Below are 22,431 nucleotides of genomic sequence, written 5' to 3'. Positions count from 1 at the left end.
TGTACCCTTGGGCAAGGTACTTAATCCAGAATTGCCTCAGTAAATATCTAGCTGCATAAATGGATAACGTAAAAAAGAATGTAACATATCTAAGTCGCTCTGGATAAGAGCATCTGCTAAATCCCAATAATGTAATGTAATGTAAAGGTCAGCAGCATCTCAATCACACAGCAAAAGACAGACCTGTCTCAGCGCATCTCTCTTCGTGTGGAATGTTTGTGCAGATACTTTTCTAATTACCATCGGAAAAATTCCCCGCCAAACCTCATGTGTGTTTGGAGCCTCACGGTCTAAATATCAATAAAGACATTAGTGACGCAGATGTCTGTTGGCACAGGTAAATGAGGTAAATACCAGACCCCAGCTGCCGAAGTCCACAGTCCCTGTGAGCCCTGTCCCACATTGTAGCCATCTAAATATAAAACTGTTGACACAAGTGAAAGATGTGCCACACTGGTGTTAAGTGACATCCTGCAGTACAGACCCCCACCCCCTGTCTCATATTAATGAATCAGCTCCAGACAGGAGCCTGCAGCATGCACAGTCCTTGGCTCTTTTCATGGAGCGACCAAACAGGCTTTAAAGAAGTGTGAACTTCAAGGGAAAGAGAATTACATTCCCCACTGATTTATGCACTGGCCGTATGGTCAGATCATTGGAAACTAAATCTTTTACCATCTTGTCAGGGTTTGTAATGTAGGTAATGTAGACCCTTCCTTTATTGATCAAGAAAAAATGAGCACCCTGTTTCATGTTTACAGGTGGAACAGTGATTGATTTCTGATCGGTACATCCCACTTGAGTTTTTTTTTTTTTCCAACCAGTATCAAATGGTCCATGATTGAATGATGATTGAAACATGGTCTTAGTCTGTAAGCTGTTATCGAATATCTTCCCCTCCAGTGTTTGGTACCTTTGAATTATGAACCCTTCGTGACTTGTAAAATAGAAGGCATAACTCATACATTCTCACAAGCTGAAGGACAAACTTTATAAACCATACCTTGACATCAAAAGGGACATTAGATGTACTTTCAATATGTTGATTAATATTAGCAATGATGAGGTATATTTCCAATTTGGGATTTAAAGTCTTGAGTGTACTTGATTCTAGCACAGAGGTAACTACAAACTTTTAGCATGGGATGTACACTGAAAACCCCATAAAAAGGTTTACTTTGGGAGAGATGGATGCAAATTATGGTGGTTAACGTGTTCATGCGGTCATCAGTTTGTGCACTCTGTAATTGCAATATTATGGGTGTGTCAGTACTGTATGTAAAGTCTCTTTTGAATTGTACATTAGTGTAGCTTTCTGTTGAATTTGCAGTGGTCATCCTCCTTTGATTTGATTTCATTTTTCTCTCTCTCTTTCAGAACATTGAGTTGAAAGTAGAGGTGGAGAGCTTGAAGCAGGAGCTACAGGAGAAACAGCAACTGCTTGACAAGGCTTTGTAAGTCAGACCATTTCTGTATTTGTTGTTGAATTTATATGCAGGAGTTTGTGTTCAGATCATGGCAGGAAGCAATTTCCTTTAGGGATTCTGTTTAGCTAACACGATACCACAGTACAGGCCAAAAGTAATTTAGTGCACTGTGGTTGTGTATTTTGTCATGATTTTATGAAGTGTATTCAACACACAGCAGTACTGACCCTGTTTAAAGGTAAAATGTTCTTTCAGTCCCCTCAGCACAGTAACATCATTTTTATGGCCTTACTGCTTAATAATAATGGAGCGGTAGCTCCCTGGATCCACGCACACAGGACTAGTAATCAATATTGGTTTCCAGCAACCAGATCCTGAGATTCCCAGTGCTTGCATTCTGCAGAGCAGCTGCAGAGGGACCGGCTGCTGGTGTTCATCCTACCGCTTTGACTCGCCAAATACAAAAGGGCACAGCTTATATCTTAGCATGCCTGTGCTGGATTTAATATCATCACCTCTCTGAGCCCCCCAGGCTGGGAGTGGGGGACAGCAGAGAAGCAGAGTGCTGGTTTACAGCGGGTGCATGGTTTTCCTGCTGACTGAGAGGCTATGGAAACCCCATCTCTGCCAGAACTGCAGCTGCTCCAGTTTAAGAGGATATGTTGATAACCTTCATTGCAGCTTCGTCATACCCTATGTTCACAAGGGGCTTGGTTCAGTCTAACCTGGGGGGGATGTCACTCATTCATCCCCAGACAGCCCAGGCTGGGGCCATTAGTCATTCCTTTCCAAACAGTCCAGACCAGAGTAATCACTCATTCATCTCCACACAGCCCAGACTGGGTGAAGGACTTATTCACATCCACACAGCCCACGCTGGAAGAATCACTCATTCATGTTCACACAGTCTTGACTGGGCAGTCACATCCATCTCCAAACTGAGCAGTACTGTTAAATGTCCCAAGTCAGATCCGGTGCTGGGATATGTTTCACTCCTCATTGCATCCAGGGGACCACCTCTTCCTGTGCTGCAAATTAAGCTATGTAAATCAGAGTACCGTGATAATTTGTCATGCTGTATCAAAAATGGTCAAGTAATTACACTTGGGATCACTTAAATATACCAGACCCCTTTTGATATGAGTGATCTCATGATGTGGTCACTGTCCTGGGCAGCCCCGTGTCTGCTTTTATATTTTGGGTAGCTCCTGTTTAAACCGGTCTCACTCACTTGATACAGTTTACCAGATTGCTAGAATCTGCTGAGTCTGACTGTTGCTGTGCTGTCTGTGAGGTACAGCTGTGAAAATTGATTTTACTGCCATGCTTTAGGGTCTTCTGTCTTAAAGGTGTTTTATTCACCGTGCCTACCCTCGACGCCTGAATTTGGGCGTCTGTAAGGTGTCCTGCCCCGAGTCCTGTTCCCAGGCTGTCCATACAGGCACCAGTCAGGACGACTAGAGCCTAATCTAAGCCCCGCTCACCCTTAGAGTCAAAATAACAACAAGTCATCTGATCTCTGATCGCCATCAGAGTTAAAAACGTGCACAGACAGACAGCTGTGAGGAGGTGTGCGCACAGGCCGAGCCGAGATTTGGCTTCCCCAGAGCCCGGTCTGCAGGATTATTGGATGCTGTTGAGTGAATTCGCTGACAGACACTCAGATACTAAAAAGGTTACAGCAACAAAGGATAGAGCCCCATTACATTATCCCGCAGGAAATGAGAAGCATATCCCTCAGTTATTCCCCTGATGGCCTTATTTCTGTCTCCCGTACAAAGAATGGATGAATTACATCAGCCTCATCCCGTTACAGTAGACCGAAAAGTTAAAAAAAAAGGGAAATGTAATCAGCCTAGCACATGTGAACATCTCCCTAGGTTCTCACTGCGACCAAAGGTCTCTGAAATAATTCCAGAAAGGTCTCTGGTTGGGGAAGACACAACTCTGTTGTTTGCCACAGTTGGTGTTTTATAAATTGGTTGTCCCATATGAGTGGTGGAGTACACAGAGTGCTGGATGACGTCATGTCTCCCTATAGTCCTGACCCCCAGATGATTAGAAACAGTGCTGGAAAGACCTCACCAATTAGCTCTGGGTAAACAGATGGTACAGAAAAGTCAGTTAAAAGAGAGAGGCCATTAGGTACATAAGTGACTTACTATGGATGAATTATATATGTTATATATATATATATATATATATATATATATATATTTTTTTTTTTTTTACAGTTTTGCATTCTTTTATTATCCAGAGGGTTATGTAGTACAAAGGTGACACATTTGTAAGTCCGTTTTTTTCAGTGGTGCAGTTGAGTTAATGTGTTGCGCTTTGCCCCACCATTAAGTTAGCGCGAAACCATTAAGTCCAGAGTGAACTGCTCTATAGCCAACTTGCATTTAATCACATACATATGTGATCACAGACTTTGTGGAGTCAGAGCCTCTCTAAACCTCACTGCTCCTCCTGTGCCCTGGTAGGACCACAGCGGAGAGCCTGACCAATCACAATGAAGCAGAACTACAGCGACGTTGTGAGGAGAGGCAGCAGGAGATTGACCACATGCAGGAGATCCTGGAGGCCAAGATCCAGCTCCTGCAGGAGGTATATACAGTGGTTTCCCGAGAAAACCAGCATTTCCACAGTCCTCAATTATGGAGTTTACAGTGTGAGCAAGGACACCTACAGGCCTCACTAATTTAGTCTATGTTGTGAAAATGGACTCTCACTCACTGAATTTCCATTGCCAGTGGTATCACAAACCCAGACCCCAATGAGTCTGCATTATGAATACTAATGCTACACATTTCACCCAGAGATTAATTGTTCATATTGTCATTAATATTGTTAATATTGTGTTTATATTGTTAATACTGACACGAACGCACTCCTCAGCCAATGGCATCTTCACTCTCCTCTCCTAAGCTCAAATGCTTCTTCAGTTTACTTGCATTGTGTAAATTGGCAGATATAAAAATGCCAATGCTACATGGAGGCCACACATGAGACCCACACCACTGGCTGCATCCTACACAGACATAAACGACAAGCCCCAGCAGCAGCACATACAGGTGCAAGAGCAGTTTGACTCCCACCTCCTTGTGTCCTCAGGAGGCCAAGCTAGCCCGGGGCGAGGCGGAGAGGATGGCCAGTCAGGCGGAGGCAGAGTCCCAGCGCTGTGCCACGCTGGAGAGGAGGATAAAGGAGACAGCGGAGAAGGAATCCTCTGGACAGCTCCGCCAGGACGCTCTGGCTGACAAGGACAGGTAAGGACGCCTAGCAAAGCACGGTGCCGAAGGGGAATGTCTGCTTCCATCCAGGAACAAAGGCTACTCTGATTCACATTCATCCACATGCATAAAAATAACAGCAACATTAAATTGAGCAGTACTTTATACTGAGCGTGCAGAACTCTGTGCCACCTGAGCGGTGTCTGAACACAAGATAGTGACACGAGGACAGTGGGTGGTGCGAGCAGCCAATCAAAAGTCATCAGTCAACTTCAATCTTTTCTCTGCTATAATACTATATATATGGGTATTTTACAGATGCCATTTACCCTGATCTTGGACTAAATCAAACATTTTGTCTATAACCTCATCGCAAGGTGTGATTTGGTCCCAGATCAGTTCTGATTTATTCAGGGCTGACATAATGCCCCTACGTGGAATTATGTGCAATATCTATCTACAGTAGCAGGTGAATTGCTTTTAGTAGGCCTTACCAATAATAGGTCTGAAAAGCAAGTTCATAGATCCATGATGAGCGTGTGATTCCTGGTTCTGCAGAGTGATTGAGGAGCTGACCCAGGCTCTGCACTCCAAAGACGTCCTGATCACCGCACTGACGGATGAGAAGAACCACCTCCATGGAAGAGTGGGTGAGCTGGAGGACCAGGTGCAAGACCTCTCTGCCTCTCTCCAGCAAAAAGAGCGGGATGCCGAGGTAGGCCTGAGCCATTTCTCCTGCATGTCACAATGGTGCCTGTCATTCACATCTCTGCTCAGTTTAAAGCAGGTCTCTCTCTCTCCCTCTCTCTCTCTCATGGAAATGTGTCTAACTTTAAGTATCCTAATCTCTGTCTCCACAACACTGATCCGAGTCCCATAGACAGCCAAGCCATAGAGCAATTTTATGCTTTATCTGTTCATAGACCATTTATAGGGGCCCATGAGATGATTTTCCAATTTCCACTGAGGGTGGCTTTCTCCACAAAGCAGTATGGTTACTGGTTAATTAGCAGATTGTCAGTGTCAGAAACTAAGATCTGAACAGTAGTTGTACACATAATTAAAAAAAAGTCTCAATGCTAAGTGTGGACAAGGGCACCCACCGTAGCTCAATGTCCCAAATTCTCACCTGTCCACACAAATAACACCAAATGACAGCTCTGGGTGGGTGTGAGGAGTGATTGAGTGCGTGTGACCTATTGAAATGTAGCATGAATATAGGGCATACACAGCATAACTGCCATTAATGCCCTGACATTCCTAACTGCCTTACATTGGACCTGGATACTCTGGGAGATTCACATTTCTGTTTTTATTTTTAAATGCATTTATGTAGGTCAGTAGGACCACGATACATGCACACCCACCTGTTTTTCCCCCATTATGAATCTAACAGTAATTATAGAGTATTTTAAACCACACTTTGATTTTAATTGTGTTGTTGTTGAGAGACAGATAAAGCACATGGGGCAGGTTCATTCAGCTGAATGCATTGCAGGTCATGTAATGTTACTTGAACACAATTGAGTTAAAGTGTTACACCCACATGTTGTTAGACAGTAATTAAAAACTACTTCTTCTTCTTCTTCTTCTTCTTTTTCTTATTATTAATAATTTCTTTCTTGCATCTTGTAATACATTTATTGAACCGGGTCCAAACAACGGTCCTTGGGTGCTATAGGATAGATTGTCTTTCACGTAATGGAGAGCACCCTCTGCAAAATGTGCCCTGTTCCTAAGAGGGTTATCCTCTGTACTTCTTGGATGTTGATGTTGCTTGGAATCCTATTGGTGTATCTTCTGAGCCTTTTTATAAGTCCTAGAGCTCCTATAACCACTGGTATAATCTCTGTGGACATTCACCACATCCCTTTGATCTCAATCTCAAGATCCTTGTACTTAGTTTTTTAGATAACTTAGATTATTATTATTATTATTGCTGTTATTTTTGTTGTTATTACTACAGAGAGGTTGCACTGCAGTTTCCCTTACAGGAGCACAGCCCTCCTCAGGCCCCGCTTATGCGTGACTGTCTCTCCTCTGTCCGCAGTTCTTCCAGGACGAGCTGGGTCGGGAGAGGCTGCGCATTCAGCAGGAGATGCAGGTACTGCGCCCGGGCCAGACTGCACTGCAGTGTGTTTCCCCTCCCCCTCTCCCCCCTGCGGTGACTGACAGTCAGAGCACGCCCTCTTCTGGGGCAAGGCGGACGCCGCACCGCAGGGGACGACTGCACGTGTGCTGCCTCGCAGTGACCTCTGGTCCGTCTTTCGCTGCGTGCGAACGGCTTAACCCCCGTTTCACAGCGTGGCTATGCTCAGACAGTGTGCACTGTTCATAACCATATCCCTGGTTTCCACGGTTACAAGCCATGTAGCGTCTATGTTGCTTGTTGTTTGCTTCCAGGAATGATGCAGCATTTTAGCCCAGGTTTATTCACAGAGGTTTCTGGTGAAAAGGTCCCCCTCAGAGATGAGACATAATACGTGTGTGCGCGTATATGGTGTATGTACATTATATTACAGATATATTGCATTGTTTCCTTCATGTACGCCTTCATCAGTTTGAGATTTAGTGCACGTATTTTAGGAAACTCTAACTCTTCTGGAGTATTGGAAATATTTAATAGTATACAAGCTTGAATAAAGACAGCCCAGTACTGTGTGTGTGTTACCCTACCCTCCATACTTTCCAAATGTGATATATTGCATTTCCTGACCACATTTTGTGCTGGGAACCTTTACTGCCTGCCAATAATTGGACAAGCTATTACCCTCTCATGCCTCATGCTGTTTTAAAAATGTCCCACTTGTTGGTCCAGTTTGGCTTCTGTTAATAGAGAGAGCATTTTAACTGCATTTTTACCCCAGCACCACCCACCTGTGCAGTTTACCCGGGCCTTTTCATGTGTTAATCATCCTCTTGAAAGATGCAAATGTCACAGGCAGAAACATGCAGCTCTGATTCCACCCACAAACTGCCTTCCGGCAACCCATGCAAATTGGGAAATCACAACACACACGAATGACCTCAAGATAAACCTTTATAGTAGTACTACGTTTTCATGAAATAGGAGAATGTAAAAAATATAAAACACAAACAGTTAAAATATTACCTAAATATATATATTTTAATAAAATGGTAGCTATTACTACCTTATCATTTCTATTATTGGTACCTTTATAACTAAATTATTCTCCTTTGTTACTTTTGAGATTATAATTTGTTCTGAAATGGGTGCTGTATATTGTAATCTGATTTTGGGTTTCTGAAAATGGCAATAAAAGCCAGGCCAGTTCAGCCATGTGCATCATATTAAATATATTGAACATTCAATTAGGAACTCCAATTGATAAAGGTGACATTATGTCACATAGTGTAGCTGCCACCTTTGGTTTTGTTTACAAAATTGCCACTAGTTAAAAAACTATAGAACTTTTTTCATGTGGCTTTCAGTCAAGAGTCAACCTTTATGTGTAACATGCAGCTGAAGCCTAATTTAACTGCTTGGTTCTGTAAAGGTTAAATATAGTATACTAATAATCTGTAACACATCAGTGCTTTATGGTGCATAACCCTCCACTGTTGCCTAGGACTGCGAGTTTTTCCTGTTTGTGTTCACCATGCTTTGGAGAATTCCCCTACAGAAAATGAGTCACCCAACCTGATGGAGCTAATAGCACACTAATACTAATACACTCAGTGCAGAGGTGTAATGGGGTCCCGTGATGCCATTTCCCGTTAATCATTTCTTGTAGGTTCTTAAAAAATTAATCCACCGGTTGACAGCTCAGCTCAGCTGTGAGTCACATAGGTTGCGCTAACAACAGTGACTCTGTGTGGTACTGAAGATGTCATGCACTTCACAGTATTAATGTGATACTGTGATATATACCCATTGGCTATTAGGAAAGCCCCGAAACTTAACCTATTACTGTTGGTATGTCAATTTGTTTAACTTTGTTTTTGGTAAGGGTGCAAAGTGACAGGGCTAAATACAGCCAGTTAGATTAGAAAGAATATAAACATTTCAATACAGCAATTTGTTGTATATTTTACTTAGTACATTTAGAGCACAAAGGCGAAGAAAGAATCTATTCAGTCATCAGTCCACAGTGTTTGTCAGTGTGCTATTTCCATCACCCCTTAGCAGAAATAAGTAGTGCTTTAATCATAGTGCAATGTTTGGTAAATATTGCTGATTAGAATAAATAGATTTTTAATTACAGTTCTCTTTATTGTTGAAAGCCGGACTAGCATCCTCTTTCTCATGGCCAATACTAGGAGCCTTGGTGAAAGATTTGGCCCTAAACACACAGACGTTTTTATAAATCATCCACATCGCAGAAAAAGCAATGAAAACTCAACGCTCTTAACCAACATAAACAAACAGTCATTGGCGATGTGAGGTGGAACCACTTACAGGGCAAGATTCTTGTGTGAATTCAGGGGCAGGGCTAGCCTGTGGGGACAATGGATGCTTTGGCACCGTACATAACAGGGACCTTCTGGACAATGCGTGTTTGTGTAGGTACCTTCGGCAGTATATCATTACCTAGTGTTTAATTAATCCTTACAGGGTCACAGATTTACAGCCAGAGTCATCTTGCACAATATTGTTTTTAACAGAAACGTAGCAGGGTTAGCAGAGTATTGTGAGCGCATCAGAATGTCTTGTGCTCCTGTAGTGATCTGCTTGAGCAGTGAACAGTCACCCTGTGCAAATGCACGTCCATCTGTGCCCCATGCGTGATTAACACCAGCAGCAATTGTCAACAGACAAAGCAGCCAAGGTAAAATGGCGGTGCCTTTTTTTAAGTGGATGTGCTTTCTCTTTTGTTTTGGTTGTTTCTATTCTTTTTTAATTCACGGCCCTTCCCACGTCGTCCCACCGTGTTGTCCCTGAGACTCACATCTCTCCTATTCACGTGCTTGTCTTTGTAGTCACAGCAATTTGCCTCTGCTGAGCCGATCCTTTGTGAAGGGGGGCTTTGCTTGTATCTCAGCGCATACCATGTGACTCTCAGAGATGGCTCCCCCCATCCCCTCACCCATTGGTCTGTGATCTTGAAAGCCTGAGCACTGCTGGGAAGTGTTAGCCCCAAGACAAGACTGTCTCTATTCACCACACAACACACTGGATTGGCATGATTAAATAACTTTACGGTATATTTTAGTAATGGCTGCCATTTAAGTGTTCTGGCATTGTGAACATTTAAATTTTCAAATTTAAATTTCAAACAATATTCACAATGCCAGAATAGTATACACAATGCCATGGGATAGTATATCTTCAACTCTAAAAAATCTTTGTGATAATGTCCACATTTTTGAAGTGCAAGGAGAAAGCCATTCACACACTCATGTCCTATTCCTGTTTCCTTGGTTTACTGTTTTCACTCAAGTACTGCTGCTAGAGTAATGTGCTTATATTTAATTGGCCCATTGGAATTATGATACAGTAACATTTCCTTAAAAGATGAAGGGTAAAATCAAGTCATTCAGCTTGTTCTGCTGGTCTCACCTCCATCCGTTCAGATTGACAACTCACAATGGAGACGTTATTTTAGGAATGCAGTGTTTCTTAATGTGTGTGTGTGTGCGTCTGTATGTCTGTGTGTCTGTGCCTGTGCGTGCGTGCGTGCAATCACTTCATTTGATTTGCAAGCGGAACTATGTCTCTATAAGGAAGTTATTTGGCTGTAAGATTATTTTCTGTTTTGGAAATGTGTGGTGGAAGCTCATGCAAAATATGATGCGAGTCTCCATTACTTTCAGCAGCTGCTACTTGTTGCAAAAAAGAAAAGAATCTTAGACAATACTTAATTCAGTAAAATAAAATAAAAAAAATAAAAGACATCGTTGTCAGATAATCAATTTAAGCATCATAAATGGTGCCTTGTTTCCGTTGTAGTTCACACAGTGGTTACATAATGTACACCGTGTATGTTACCTGTAAAACGAATGATTGTTTTTCACTGTCAGCGATTTTCTGAGATTTGCAACAACAAAAAACAACAAAACAAATCAACTGAACACTAAGATAACTGCATGGAAAACCCTACATCACACCCCACAGTACTGTTTTAAAAAGGGAAGCATACAGTTTCACCTTCCCGCTGATCTCAGCGGAGTGGTAAGAACCGATTGCAAAAAATATAGGGTCTGCATCAAAGTTTTTATGCGTTCAATGTTTCAAGTATCGGTAGTCAATCAGAAATCATGCGTATATGTATTTTCTGTTTGCAAATGTATTTGCTCTTTAAATTGTTCGGTTTGGAAACGAAAAAAGAAAACACCCCTATTGTCACAATGGTACAGTCCGCAGTTGCGGCGCTTTCGCTCTCGCCGTGCCACATCATTGCCGTCTGCTCAATGGATTTCTCTGTCCGAACGCTCGGCTGCCAGCCTCCCTGCTTATCTCCGGTGGTAAAAAGAAATCATGAAGCCTCTGTGTAACGGGACTGCAGTTCTTTGTAGATAGGGATATACTTTCAGCAAAACTGCGGTTGAAAGGGAACGGACTTCGGGTGTTGGTTTTCGCGTCGAATTTAAGGATTATCTGTGATGATTTTGCAAACCTTACCAGGCGATCTTCACATGACAGCGGCTGCGGGAGTGATAAAGACAGCGACATAAATTTCGCGCATTGGGAAATAGCCGGATGATACGATGCGGGTGAAACAACAGCTGATATTTCTGTCTGCCCAGGAAACCTAGATTATACGAATGACTTCATTCTTACATTATTGCATCAGGGTTTCCATGGAAGAATGGAAACGCAAAGGCAGCGTAACCACGCTAGAGCTGCTCTCGGACAAGAACACATTTATCATCCATGTGAACGTTTTGCTTCATTTTTGAAAACAGAGCGCTGCTGTGTTTAAACTTGCCTCTACGATATTTTTTTAATTCAACGCCTTTGGACTGTCTGTATTATTACAATCTGTAGCTATGTACAAGGTTGTAAAGATGCGTTGCTTGGCCCGTGCTGGTTGCTGGCGTATCCCCATCCGCAGGGTGCAGCGATGATTTTTTTTTTTTCCTGCGGGAATATAGTAACGCTGCTGCTCATTTAAACGTTTACGTTGTGTTGTAATATGCTATATATTATCTAGTTAATTATTTTTGGTTTTATTTATGTATTTATTTTTTTAATTGCTGGTAAATCTTGATTGCCATGCATCTTGCACTGAAAAAAATAGAGGAAGAAATTGCACATGGAAGGGACATAGGCAATGACATAGTTAATTTTATGAATTAAGTTGATATATTAAATTATAAAAATCAGTGTAAAGACTTTCTCTCGGTACCTTAAAAATAATATATTTTTAGAAACCGTAACCTGTGGACCAGACACTTTATCTTATTGCACATTCCTTGGAAAGCCTACCTTGGGTGGGAATCCATCTTTGACTGAAGCTGAGCGGGTCAACCCTGATGTTAGACGCGAAGATGAAGGAAGTGTGCAGGATCTGCGCCCGAGAGCTGTGCGGGAACCAGCGGCGCTGGATCTTCCACCCGGCCTCCAAGCTCAACCTGCAGGTGCTGCTGTCCCACGCGCTGGGCCGGGAGCTGACCCGCGACGGCAAGGGCGAGTTCGCCTGCAGCAAGTGCGCCTTCATGCTGGAGCGCATGTACCGCTTCGACACCGTCATCGCACGCGTGGAGGCGCTCTCCATCGAGCGGCTGCAGAAGCTGCTGCTGGAGAAGGACCGGCTCAGGCAGTGCATCGGCGGCCTGTACCGCAAAGCCAACGCCGAGGAGCCGGGACCGGGGGGCGGGGCCGGAGCTGACGGCAAGGCCAGGGAGTGCACGGTGGACATCTCCGGCCTGCACGACGTCAAGTACAACGCCCTGCTCCAAGAGGACTTCGCCTACTCGGTGTACGAGTCCTGGGCCGAGCACGAGGACCAGGTGGTGGAGTCGCAGCAGCAGCACCACCACTGCCATGCATCCGAGTTCTCCACACAGCGCTCCCGGAGGTGCCGGGGGTGCGCCGCGCTGCGTGTGGCCGACTCAGACTATGAGGCTGTCTGCAGGGTGCCCCGGAAGCTGGCCAGGAGCACCTCCTGCGGGCCGTCCACCAGGTACTCCGCCAGCGTGCTGGGCAGCGCCTGCAGCGAGGAGCCCTCTGCCGCCGCCACACTCGTACCCGAGTCCCTTCCTGCCACATCCGAGAGCGACAGGACCCTGGTGGACGCCGATCTGGAGAGGATGAGCGCCGGCTCGTCCGTGGAGTCCCTGGACGCCGGCGGCGATGTCGGGCAGCCCGCCGTGAAAGAGGAGGAGGAGGAGGAGGACAGAGACGCGAGGGAGGACCAGCGGTCGGAGTCCCTGTCGGAGGAGCAGACCTGCCTGCAGGGGAAGCTGGAGCTGGCCCTCAGCCTGGTGAAGAGCTGCGAGTACAGGCCCGTGCCCAGCCCGCGCGGCAGCAGGCTCCCCGTCCGCGTCAAACCCGTCTCCCCCGGGAGCAACAGCAGCAGGACGGCCTTCTCGGACCTGAGCCTCAGGGCCCCTTACGGCAGGGGGTGCGAGTCATCCACCTGCTACCCGGAGCTGGTGCCGCCCCAGCCCCAGCCCAACGTGCAGCTGGAGCTGGCTGAGCTGGAGGAGATGTGGCAGGATGTCTATGTGGAGTACAGGCCCTTTCGCTTCCAGAAGGTATCTGATGAGCTCCAGCCATTCGAGCAGCTCACCCCTCCCCATCTCCACAGGACTAGGAGGCTTAAGGAGAATAGCTGAGACAGGAGAAAAGCAGTGGAGGCTTATTTTAGACAAGCGGGAAGTTTACGTCATTTCTTTTGTCGGTTTCAGTTTCGCATCCACTTTGGCAAGAAAGATGCTTAAATGGTCTAAAGATACATCATAGCTGTAAAGTATTTTAAGCTGATTATCTATTTATAGTGTATACATAAATTTAGAACACGCGTTAATATACAAATATATCTAAACCTACTATATTGGTAGGAGGTGGTGAAGACAATGCAGCATTTTAAGGGCAGGGAATAATCTATTTCCTGTGCCAGTCTAACCTACTGATAAGATATTAGTTCTCAGTGTTCTTCACAGTGAGTTCCATGTTTACCCTCTCTGGAGGATGTTGCCCTCTCAAGATTATCATAGTAACACTACTATTGTCGTGGTAACAGTTGTTATGAATAACACCATAGTTCTGGTCACATCCTTTCTCCCATCCTCTCTGAAATAAATCTTTTTTCCCAGCTTCTTTTGTTTTGTATATAAATACTGGGTGCTATGATACAGGACCCCTTTTAAATGTAGAATCATTCAGGCCTGTGAAAGGTTAAATGTTTTTCTGGGCCTCATTTAATGTTTGAAAAGGCCCCTAACTTCCTTGTTTCATACAGTTTGTTTTTAAAGACCCCAGCATCCTTATAATATCAATTGTATCCTCACATGTTACAACCATTAATCAGAATACACCGGTTAATCCAATATTGGGATTGATGTTGATTCGATGTAGACTGACTTATATCTGACTACTGTTTATCAATTTAATCAGTTAAATTTGAAAGTTGCCTTTATATTGCACTGTTGTGTCACTGATTCTGTTTAGTAATACTGGTAGTGCATTCATACAGCAGCCAACCAGCAGCATTTAGTTTTTTCTATGAATGAGACATGTATACATAACTTCATTTCCATCTGTGGTATTTTAACAGAATGGTTCCTTTTAATCAATTGCCAGAATCTAGCACCTGTGGTAGTGAGCATGTTAACAGTTCAGCATGAGACCAGTGTTTCCAGCTCTGAAATACTAGTTCAGCTCTTACAAACCACCTGTTTCACACTGAAGTGCCATGCTATTAGGTGTACCTTTTCAGATGAAAACTGGAAAATCTGGAACTGGGGCAAGAGATTATAACATCCATGTGTGAATAATTGGTGGGGAATGCTTTGAAACACACATATATAAGCAAGTTAATGATTTCCAGGTTGATTTCAAAATTATTTTTTTCAGATGTGACCTTATTAGTGAATGGAGGAGGGGGGGTGCTAACCTAAAAAAAAGAAAAAAATTGATGAGACAGCATTCCTTTTAGCCTGTCTGAGCCAATCCTCCCTCCCTAAATTTAGGGTTTTTTCATGATTTTAATTCCTGATTTAAGAACCCTTAAGTGCCGCAGATACTCCATGTCCTCCAGAATAGGTTTGTGCCCTGCTAGCAGCCGCAGTGTCACAGATGCGCTGTTTTCATAACGGACTGGAGGCAGTAACCACGTGCAGTGTAAACACAGTCCTTTCAGCCCTGTTATGGCCCCCGTATGCATCTGTAGAATACAGAAACACTGGCTGATGTACCGTAGACACTGATTTGTACATAGAATGTCTCTGGGATGTTTACACTACTTAGCTTGTCTTACATCATTCTGCAACAGAGGGGCCTTTGTAGGGAGATACTGAATATTTCTGTCAAAGGAAACATTGATGTAATCATCTGACATTGGACATATATGCCGGTAAAAAACAGTGTGGAGCTGCAAACATGAAAAACAAGGAAACAAGTAGCTCAGTGCTCTGGGAAGAGATGCTTCCTGAGGAATTTATAGAGCATGGTTCTGACCTCCTCTCTTTCTGCTTTCACTTAGTCAGTGTTGTGTTTAAGAGAAAGCTCTTGCATCATATAGAGGAAAACGCTTGGGGCATAGGAACCATCAGACCCTGAATTAGGTTCTCCTTAAACAGGCTGTGTTGCAGTGTAACAGTGGCTGCAAGGTTAGGGATCATGGCTTGTTTTAGGCAGTCCTGACTCACAGGGATTAGATCTTGACAGCCTTGTGCTGTGGGATTCAGGGGTGAAAGGCCTGAGCTTGTGGTGATAGTGTACAGTGTGTTTACTCTCCCTCCTGAGGCATGTGTGCCGGCTGTCATATCTTTGCGGCTCACTGACCCCGGGACACCCCGCTGAGGCCATCTATAAACCCTGAAAGCCTGATAGGCTGCTGATCATGCAGCAATTTCCTCCCCCCACCTCTCTGTATCGTGTCTGCCTCAGGGCATTATGTGCAAATTGTCTGTCCTGCTTCCTGTGTCACTAACAGGAAGCAAGACGCGTCTCCTGTATTGTGTATGACGTGATAATTCCATGGCGTAGGCAGTTCTACGGATTCTTTGTAGTGCTGGATTATTGTAAAGCCCTGTGTCCACCCTAAAGAAACCTGAGAAAGTTAGGCGTTGTACCACATACGCAGCATTCAAAAGCAGTTTCAGTGATTTATGTGCATGTTGCGTGTGTGCGTGTCTGTGTTTCAGAACCTGATCGAGGAGCAGCAGGCCCAGCTGAACCAGTATGAGTGCGCAGCGGGCCAGTGTGTCAGCGAGCTGCAGAAGGCCCAGCTCCAGGTGCAGTCCCTGCAGGCCAAGATCCAAGAGAGCGAGGCCAACAACAAGGTATGGCGTCACCCGCGGCACCTGCAGCGCACACGCCGGCTAAGGAACGTCACGCTGTGTCCATGAGCCGCCTTTGAGATTACCGGCACAGGCTGAAATAAGAAACGCAACATCTGCGGCTTAAGAAAGAAGTTGAGGCAGCCTGCTAAAAGGCCCTTTGATTTGTGGAGTACATCCTTTTAAACTCTGTTAGCAACAAGCACTTTGAACTAATTCGTTTGTTTTGTCTAATATGTGAAATTGTATTAATGTGATTTGTGAGCAGCAGTGTAGTGTATTGGTAAGGACCAGGGCTTGTAACCAAACGGTTGCTGGTTCAATTCCCCACTGGGATACTGCTGTTGTTCCCTTGGGCAAATGACCCACAGTTGCCTCCAGCTGTGTAAATGAATGAAGTATAATCTATGTAAGTTGATCTGGACAAGTGCATCTGCCAATTGGTAATAATATGATGTACTGTAATTTGTGCAAGATGTGATATGCATTGTGAATTGAGGCTGAGGCTCATGTAGAATGACAGACACAGTGAAAACATGGTGAACAATGTGAAACAATGTGGTGGGGAATAACCTGTGGCTTGTATTAGTCCAGGTGCACCCAGTGATTGTACTTTGCAATTTGCTTTCAAAGTCACTGGGTAAAAGCATCTGCCAAATGGAAAAAAAGGGGAAAATGTAGCTGTACCTGATTGTGGTTGTGTGTGATTGACCCATCAGAAGCTGCAGGAGAAGCTGTTTGAGATGGAGTCCGAGCTGCGCAGCATCAGGCAGGCTGCGCAAAAGAAGGAGCGCACCATACAGAGCCTGAGTGACACGGTCAGCACCAAGGACACTGAGGTGAGACCCGCTGCCCCTGGCCAGGAGCTCACTGACACATCTATACATTAGCCAGCAATGTGGTGTAGTGGTAAGGAGCAGGGCTCGTGACCAAAAGGGTGCTAGTTCGATTCCCTGCTGGGCCCCTGATTTCGTACCCTTGGGCAAGGTGCTTAGCCCACAGTTGCCGCAGTAAATATCTAGCTGTACAAGTGGATAAAATTGTAACCTGTGTAAGTCGCTCTGGATATGATAGTAATGTAGTGAAATGTAATTAGGCATCATTTCACACGGAGAGCTTGCTACAGGTAAATGGGGTCATGGCTGCGGTGTTTTCTTTAAACCAACATGTAATGCAAACCAAAAATGTTGGCTGTAAATCAAAAATTGTGGAGAAGGCAACCCATAAAGTGAGAAATTATTGCATTTATTGAGCTTCTAAATGGCGCTGTGTGTCTCCATGTACAGTGCAGTAATCTGGAGCATTCATATGCTGCCCTTTCCTTTCCAGTGTTTGTTGTTTGTTTCTTCAGCTGCGCTGTATGTGTTTTGTCTGACACTCAGGCCGAGGAGCTGTACCGTGTCATCGAAGGACAGAACGACATGCTGTGCAAATTGAAAGAGATTGCGCATCACAACCAGCTGCAGACCCTGCAGGTGAGGCCTCTCTCCCCCACAGGAGGCAGTATACTGGCAGGATACGTTATCCTCAGGACTTAAATTACACAGACACAGTGTAGTTACCTTGGTGTACAGTTGTCCCCGGGGCGTTGAGCGCAGATGCAGTGAAGTTTCCTGAGTGTAGTTTTCCTCAGGGTGTTAATCATTACATTACATTACATTTGTTACACAACTTTATCCAGAGCGACTAACAGCTCAAAAGAACATAAGTGTATCCATTCAAACTAAATGAGCAACAGCATCAGACCAGGCGAACAACACTCCCAGACCAGTGAGTGTGAGCATAACACCATGCAAGTTAACTTGTGCAGCCTGACCAGGCAGTGGAAGCCAGGTACACTACAATACATCAGTCACTAAATCACAGATACAGCGAAGTTCCCTCATTGCATCGTTTTCCTCCTTCACCCTGCCCTGGCGTAGGTGTCGAAGGGGGAGCCCACGCAGCTGCATTCGGAGCTCCTGGCTCTGCAGAGCTCCCTCTTCTCCACCCAGCTGGAGCTGCAGGGCAGCCAGAGGGCCCACCAGCGGAGCCAGCGCCAAGCCGCCGACCTCGCCCGCGCCCGAGACCGCCTCCAGGGCGACCTGCAGGGGGCGCTGCAGCACGGGGAGGTCACCGAGAAGCACAACCAGGTCAGCGCAGGCCTGTCATCCCGTTTGCGCGTGTTACCGTGTTTCCTCTCTCTGCCCCGCGGCAGCGGGAGAACACGCGTGAACGCCTCAGTGAGTGATGTCCGCGTGTTCCTACAGGAGCTCCGCGGTCAGCTGCAGGAGGCTCGCTCCGCCCTGGAGCTGAAGGAGAGCCAGCTGAAGGAGAAGGAGGGGCAGAGGCAGGCAGAGGCGGAGACACGAGACAAGAGCATCCAACAGCTGAGGCTCTCCCTGCGGGAGAAAGAGCAGCTGGTGCAGGTCCGACATCCCTGTCCAACACACACAGATGCACCCACCCTGACCTCTCTCTCACGCACACACGTTCATCCCTCTCACACACACACATAGGCTACACACATGTAATGTCCTGAACATTTCCCGTTGGCAGCATGTCAGCAACATGAAGTGAAGCTGATCCCAGATAACAACACTAAACACTCACTGAGCAAATGAGGAAATAATTACTCATCCCAGACAGGAGTCAGTGCTGTCCTGTAGTCCCTACAAGCCCTCCTTTTTTCAGATGAGAGCGCTGTTATAGAATGTATGTAGGTGCGGTCAACTTGAGGCGCACGCTCTCCATCTTCCTCAGGAGTACTCCGAGCTCCTGGACCAGCAGCGGGACCCCAGTCACACCCAAGACACCCTGCTGGACAAGTTGAAGAACCGCATCAAGGACAGAGACAAAGCCCTGGAGGTAATGCTCCACACTGACTGGCAGCTCACACATTCCACACTAGTGACATCAGTGATGGTCGGTTTGTTAAGAAAAGAGGAGGTCCTTCAACAGAACACAAAATGCTGTGAATTTATTGCGTTGGTTGTGAGATAACGGAAAGCCAGTTGTAGGGAATGGTGAGGCCCATGCTCCAGGGTTTGGCTTTGTTGTGACATCTGTGTCCCCCGTCCCACCAGCGTGCCATCGATGACAAGTTCCGCTGTCTGGAGGAGAAGGAGGGGGACATACGGAGGCTGCAGCTGGCCCTCAGGGAGAAGGAGAAGGACCTGGAGAAACTGCGCTACGTTCTGTCCAACAACGAGGAGACCATCACGGTACAGACTAACAAACACACTGTCACACATTGACCATCACAACACAGACCAACAGACACACAGTCTCACATCCACCGTCACAGTACAGAACAGCTTACACGCAGTCTCACATCCACAGTGACCTTAGAGAACAGCTCACACACAGTCTCATATTAGCCACCACCAGACAGACCAAAAAACACACAGTCCAAAATCAAACATCACAGTACAAGCCAATTAGCACACAGTCTCACATCAACTGTTACAATACAAACCAATGTACAAAAGTACTCCTTCCAATACACAGCTTGCCAAAACTCATAGAGTCTCCTCAGCTCTTTCAAACTGACACAAAGCCATCACTATCATTATTATTATTATGTTCATCACGATGAGTGCAGTCCACCTGTGAGACTAACCCTGTCTGTCGCTGTGTGCGATTTCAGCACCTGGACAGCCTGGTGCGCAGTAAGGAGCTGCAGCTGGAGCAGGTGTCGGAGGCCAGCAGGAACCTGCAGCGGCTGAAGAAGGAGGCGGAGGAGAGGCTGGGCCGCAGCCTGAGGGAGAGAGAGGCCCTCATCAGCCAGCTGCAGGGCTCTCTGCAGGCACGCTCCAAGGAGGCCGAGGTACGGCGCCAGACCACTGCGGTGACAGCGGCCTGCTGAGCATGCGTCTTCGTAGTGTGCGTGTGTCTGTGCGTGCGTGCGTGCGTGTGTGTGTGTGTGTGCGTGTGTGCGTGTGTGCGTGCGTGTGTGTGTGTGTGTGTGTGTGTGTGTGTGTGTGGGTGTGTGTGTGCGTGCGTGCGTGCGTGCATGTGTGTGCGTGCGTGTGTGTCACAGGACCCGATGGCCACTTCGCTCAGTAAGGTGTCGGTGGGCGGTTGGTATGTGTTTGTGTATCAGGAACTAAGGTCAACACTACTCAGTAAGGTATCAATGGGCAGCGATCATCTTGTGTTTGTGCGTGTTTGTTATACCAGGAGCTGAGGGCCGCTCTGATCAGTAAGGTGTCAGTGGGTGGCAGTGGTCTTTTGTGTGTGTGTTTGTGTATCAGGAACTAAGGTCTACGCCACTCAGTAAGGTATCGATGGGCAGCGGTGATCTTGCGTTTGTGTGTGTTTGTGTACCAGGAGCTGAGGGCCGCTCTGATCAGTAAGGTGTCAGTGGGTGGCAGTGAGCTTGTGGAGGAGATGAAGGGTCGTCTGCAGCTGAAGGAGCGCCTGTTCCAGGAGGTTCTGTCTGACCGCAGTAGGCAGGCCCAGGAGCACCAGAGCGAGGTCCAGCAGCTGCTGCACACCATCAGCACCAGAGACCAGTACATCAAGGTAGCACCACCCACATAATCAAATAGCTGTCATTAATGTAACACACCTTATTATGAAATGTCAGCCCATATTAACACATAGCCATCACTAATGTAACACATTTCATTACCAAAAACTGTCCCACATTCATAACCATCATTAATGTAAACCTCTCATTACCTAACGATAGCCCATTTTCACATATTCATTATTAATAAAGCACATTTCATTAGCTGGCTGGAGTCTGTGTTTAGGTAATCAACTCAATACATCAAGGTAACACATCTCAGCTTTTGTTCACACAAGCATCATGTTACAGGATATTACATATATAGTCATGATGGTAATAAAGCAAATTAGGAAAGATGGACTGGTATAAGGAATTTATAAGGAATGCACTGGTATAAGGAATTTAGCCTTTTTCTTATTGATGCTGATCTGTGTGATTGACCTTAACGAAAAAGCTGAGGTGTGGTGTGGTTGACCTCTGCGGTTGTCCCTCTCTGTCCCAGGACTCTGCAGGCCGGCTGGGTCAGGTGATCAGTGAGCAGGCGGACAGCCTGCAGGAGCTGCGCAGACAGTTGGTGTCCAGGGAGCGCGAGGTACGGGAGCTACGCAGGGAGAAGGAGCAGCAGGGCTGGGACCCGCGGCACGAGATCAGCCGCCTCCAGAGCCAGCTGAAGCAGAAGGAGGCCTTCATCCAGGTGAGGGGGAAACGTCTGCTGCATCTCCATGTTCTCCCTAATGTAGGGAGCTATATTTGCTATGCCTGCATGTCCTCTGTTCACACTCCGTACTGCACCCTCCGTATCACAGGAGCTGATGAAGGACAGCCAGGAGGAGCCAATGATTACATCCGGGGCGGGAGAGGCAGCAGTGGGCAGGGTGAAAAAGGGTTAGTGTGGTATCACTACTTACTTTGCTGTATCTAGTACTGTTTACCCTGGGGAGCTTCAGGTATGGCTGGTTTAGGGTTACTGAACGGTGTCCTTTCTGTGCTTGTGAGCAGGGCAGTGTGACAGTGGCTTGCAGGGGGATATCCAGACTGTGCAGGAGGAGCTGCAGCTGCTTCTGAGGAAGGAGAAGGAGGCCCAGGTGAGGAGTAGAAAGGATCTGCTTTTGAAGGTTAATTTTTGCAGCTCGGATTTTGCAGCTTCAGGCTTCATTGCTTTGCCCTCCCCCCTGCCTGTGTCTGCAGATGGAACTCTCCACGCTGCGCTCTGCCCTGGCGAAGGACAAGGAGGAGATGCAGACCCAGGCCGCTGAACTGGAGGCCCTGACACGAAGTGGACATAGCAAGGAGCAGCTCATCAAGGTAGGAGCGCACCTGTGGTCTGTAGATTTCAACTGTGGCAGCTGTCCTCTGCTTTATAAGCAGCATATTCTTATAGGTTTGTGTGTTGTGTGTCTGTGTGTGTGTGTGTTTGTGTGTGTGTGTCTGACATTGTGTGTGTACAGGACCTCCAGAGGCAACTGGTGGAGCCCTCTGGTTTGTCTCTGGTGGAGAGACTGACCCAGGAGCTACAAGAGCTGAGAGAGAGTGTTATTCAGCAGGACCCCACCAGTCCTGACCATCAGGTACTAGCTTTAATCAAAAGGAGTAGCACGTGCCTGTATGAGGGATCTTTGTGTGAAGGTGAATTTTATGTTTTCCCTCATCCTCATTGCAGGTTTTTAAGCTGCTCAGTCTTTCACGGATCTGATGTTGTGTTTTTGCAGAGTATTTTGGCGCAGCTGGTTTCAGACTACTATAGGCTGAACGATGCTGTGAAAACAGAAAAACAGCTGTATCACAGCCTGACTCAGATCCACTCATGCAGAGACAGGTAAGATGTTCAACAGCAAGGCCAAGGATAAAAATAAGGCCAGATGGTCGT

At 46.1% G+C, this 22,431-nt stretch overlaps 1 protein-coding gene across 7 annotated transcripts in view; it reads left to right on the top strand.

The window, feature by feature from the left end:
- Positions 1-22,431, top strand: part of LOC118773109 (phosphodiesterase 4D interacting protein) — a 79,339-nt gene that overhangs the window by 30,972 nt on the left and 25,936 nt on the right. For 6 of the 7 annotated variants that reach the window (XM_036521875.1, XM_036521877.1, XM_036521873.1 and 3 more), the window contains exons 1-16: positions 11,010-13,321; positions 15,935-16,072; positions 16,789-16,908; positions 17,452-17,544; positions 17,992-18,201; positions 18,319-18,477; positions 18,812-18,916; positions 19,135-19,272; positions 19,698-19,877; positions 20,381-20,575; positions 21,067-21,258; positions 21,371-21,449; positions 21,564-21,649; positions 21,753-21,869; positions 22,013-22,132; positions 22,274-22,380. In XM_036521875.1, the coding sequence (XP_036377768.1) occupies positions 12,098-13,321; positions 15,935-16,072; positions 16,789-16,908; positions 17,452-17,544; positions 17,992-18,201; positions 18,319-18,477; positions 18,812-18,916; positions 19,135-19,272; positions 19,698-19,877; positions 20,381-20,575; positions 21,067-21,258; positions 21,371-21,449; positions 21,564-21,649; positions 21,753-21,869; positions 22,013-22,132; positions 22,274-22,380 (3,263 nt within the window). In that variant the 5' untranslated portion in view covers positions 11,010-12,097. Of the gene's footprint in view, positions 1-1,377; positions 1,455-3,910; positions 4,035-4,541; positions 4,697-5,218; positions 5,376-6,710; positions 6,765-11,009; positions 13,322-15,934; positions 16,073-16,788; positions 16,909-17,451; positions 17,545-17,991; positions 18,202-18,318; positions 18,478-18,811; positions 18,917-19,134; positions 19,273-19,697; positions 19,878-20,380; positions 20,576-21,066; positions 21,259-21,370; positions 21,450-21,563; positions 21,650-21,752; positions 21,870-22,012; positions 22,133-22,273; positions 22,381-22,431 lie in introns of those variants that run through there. The other variant, XM_036521878.1, reaches the window with a different exon arrangement.

The sequence above is a fragment of the Megalops cyprinoides genome, chromosome 2 (genome assembly GCF_013368585.1).
Source record: "Megalops cyprinoides isolate fMegCyp1 chromosome 2, fMegCyp1.pri, whole genome shotgun sequence".
Taxonomy (NCBI): Eukaryota; Metazoa; Chordata; class Actinopteri; order Elopiformes; family Megalopidae; genus Megalops; species Megalops cyprinoides.
The sequence above is the reverse complement of the archived record's forward strand: the minus strand, read 5'-3'. Positions and strand labels throughout refer to the sequence as shown.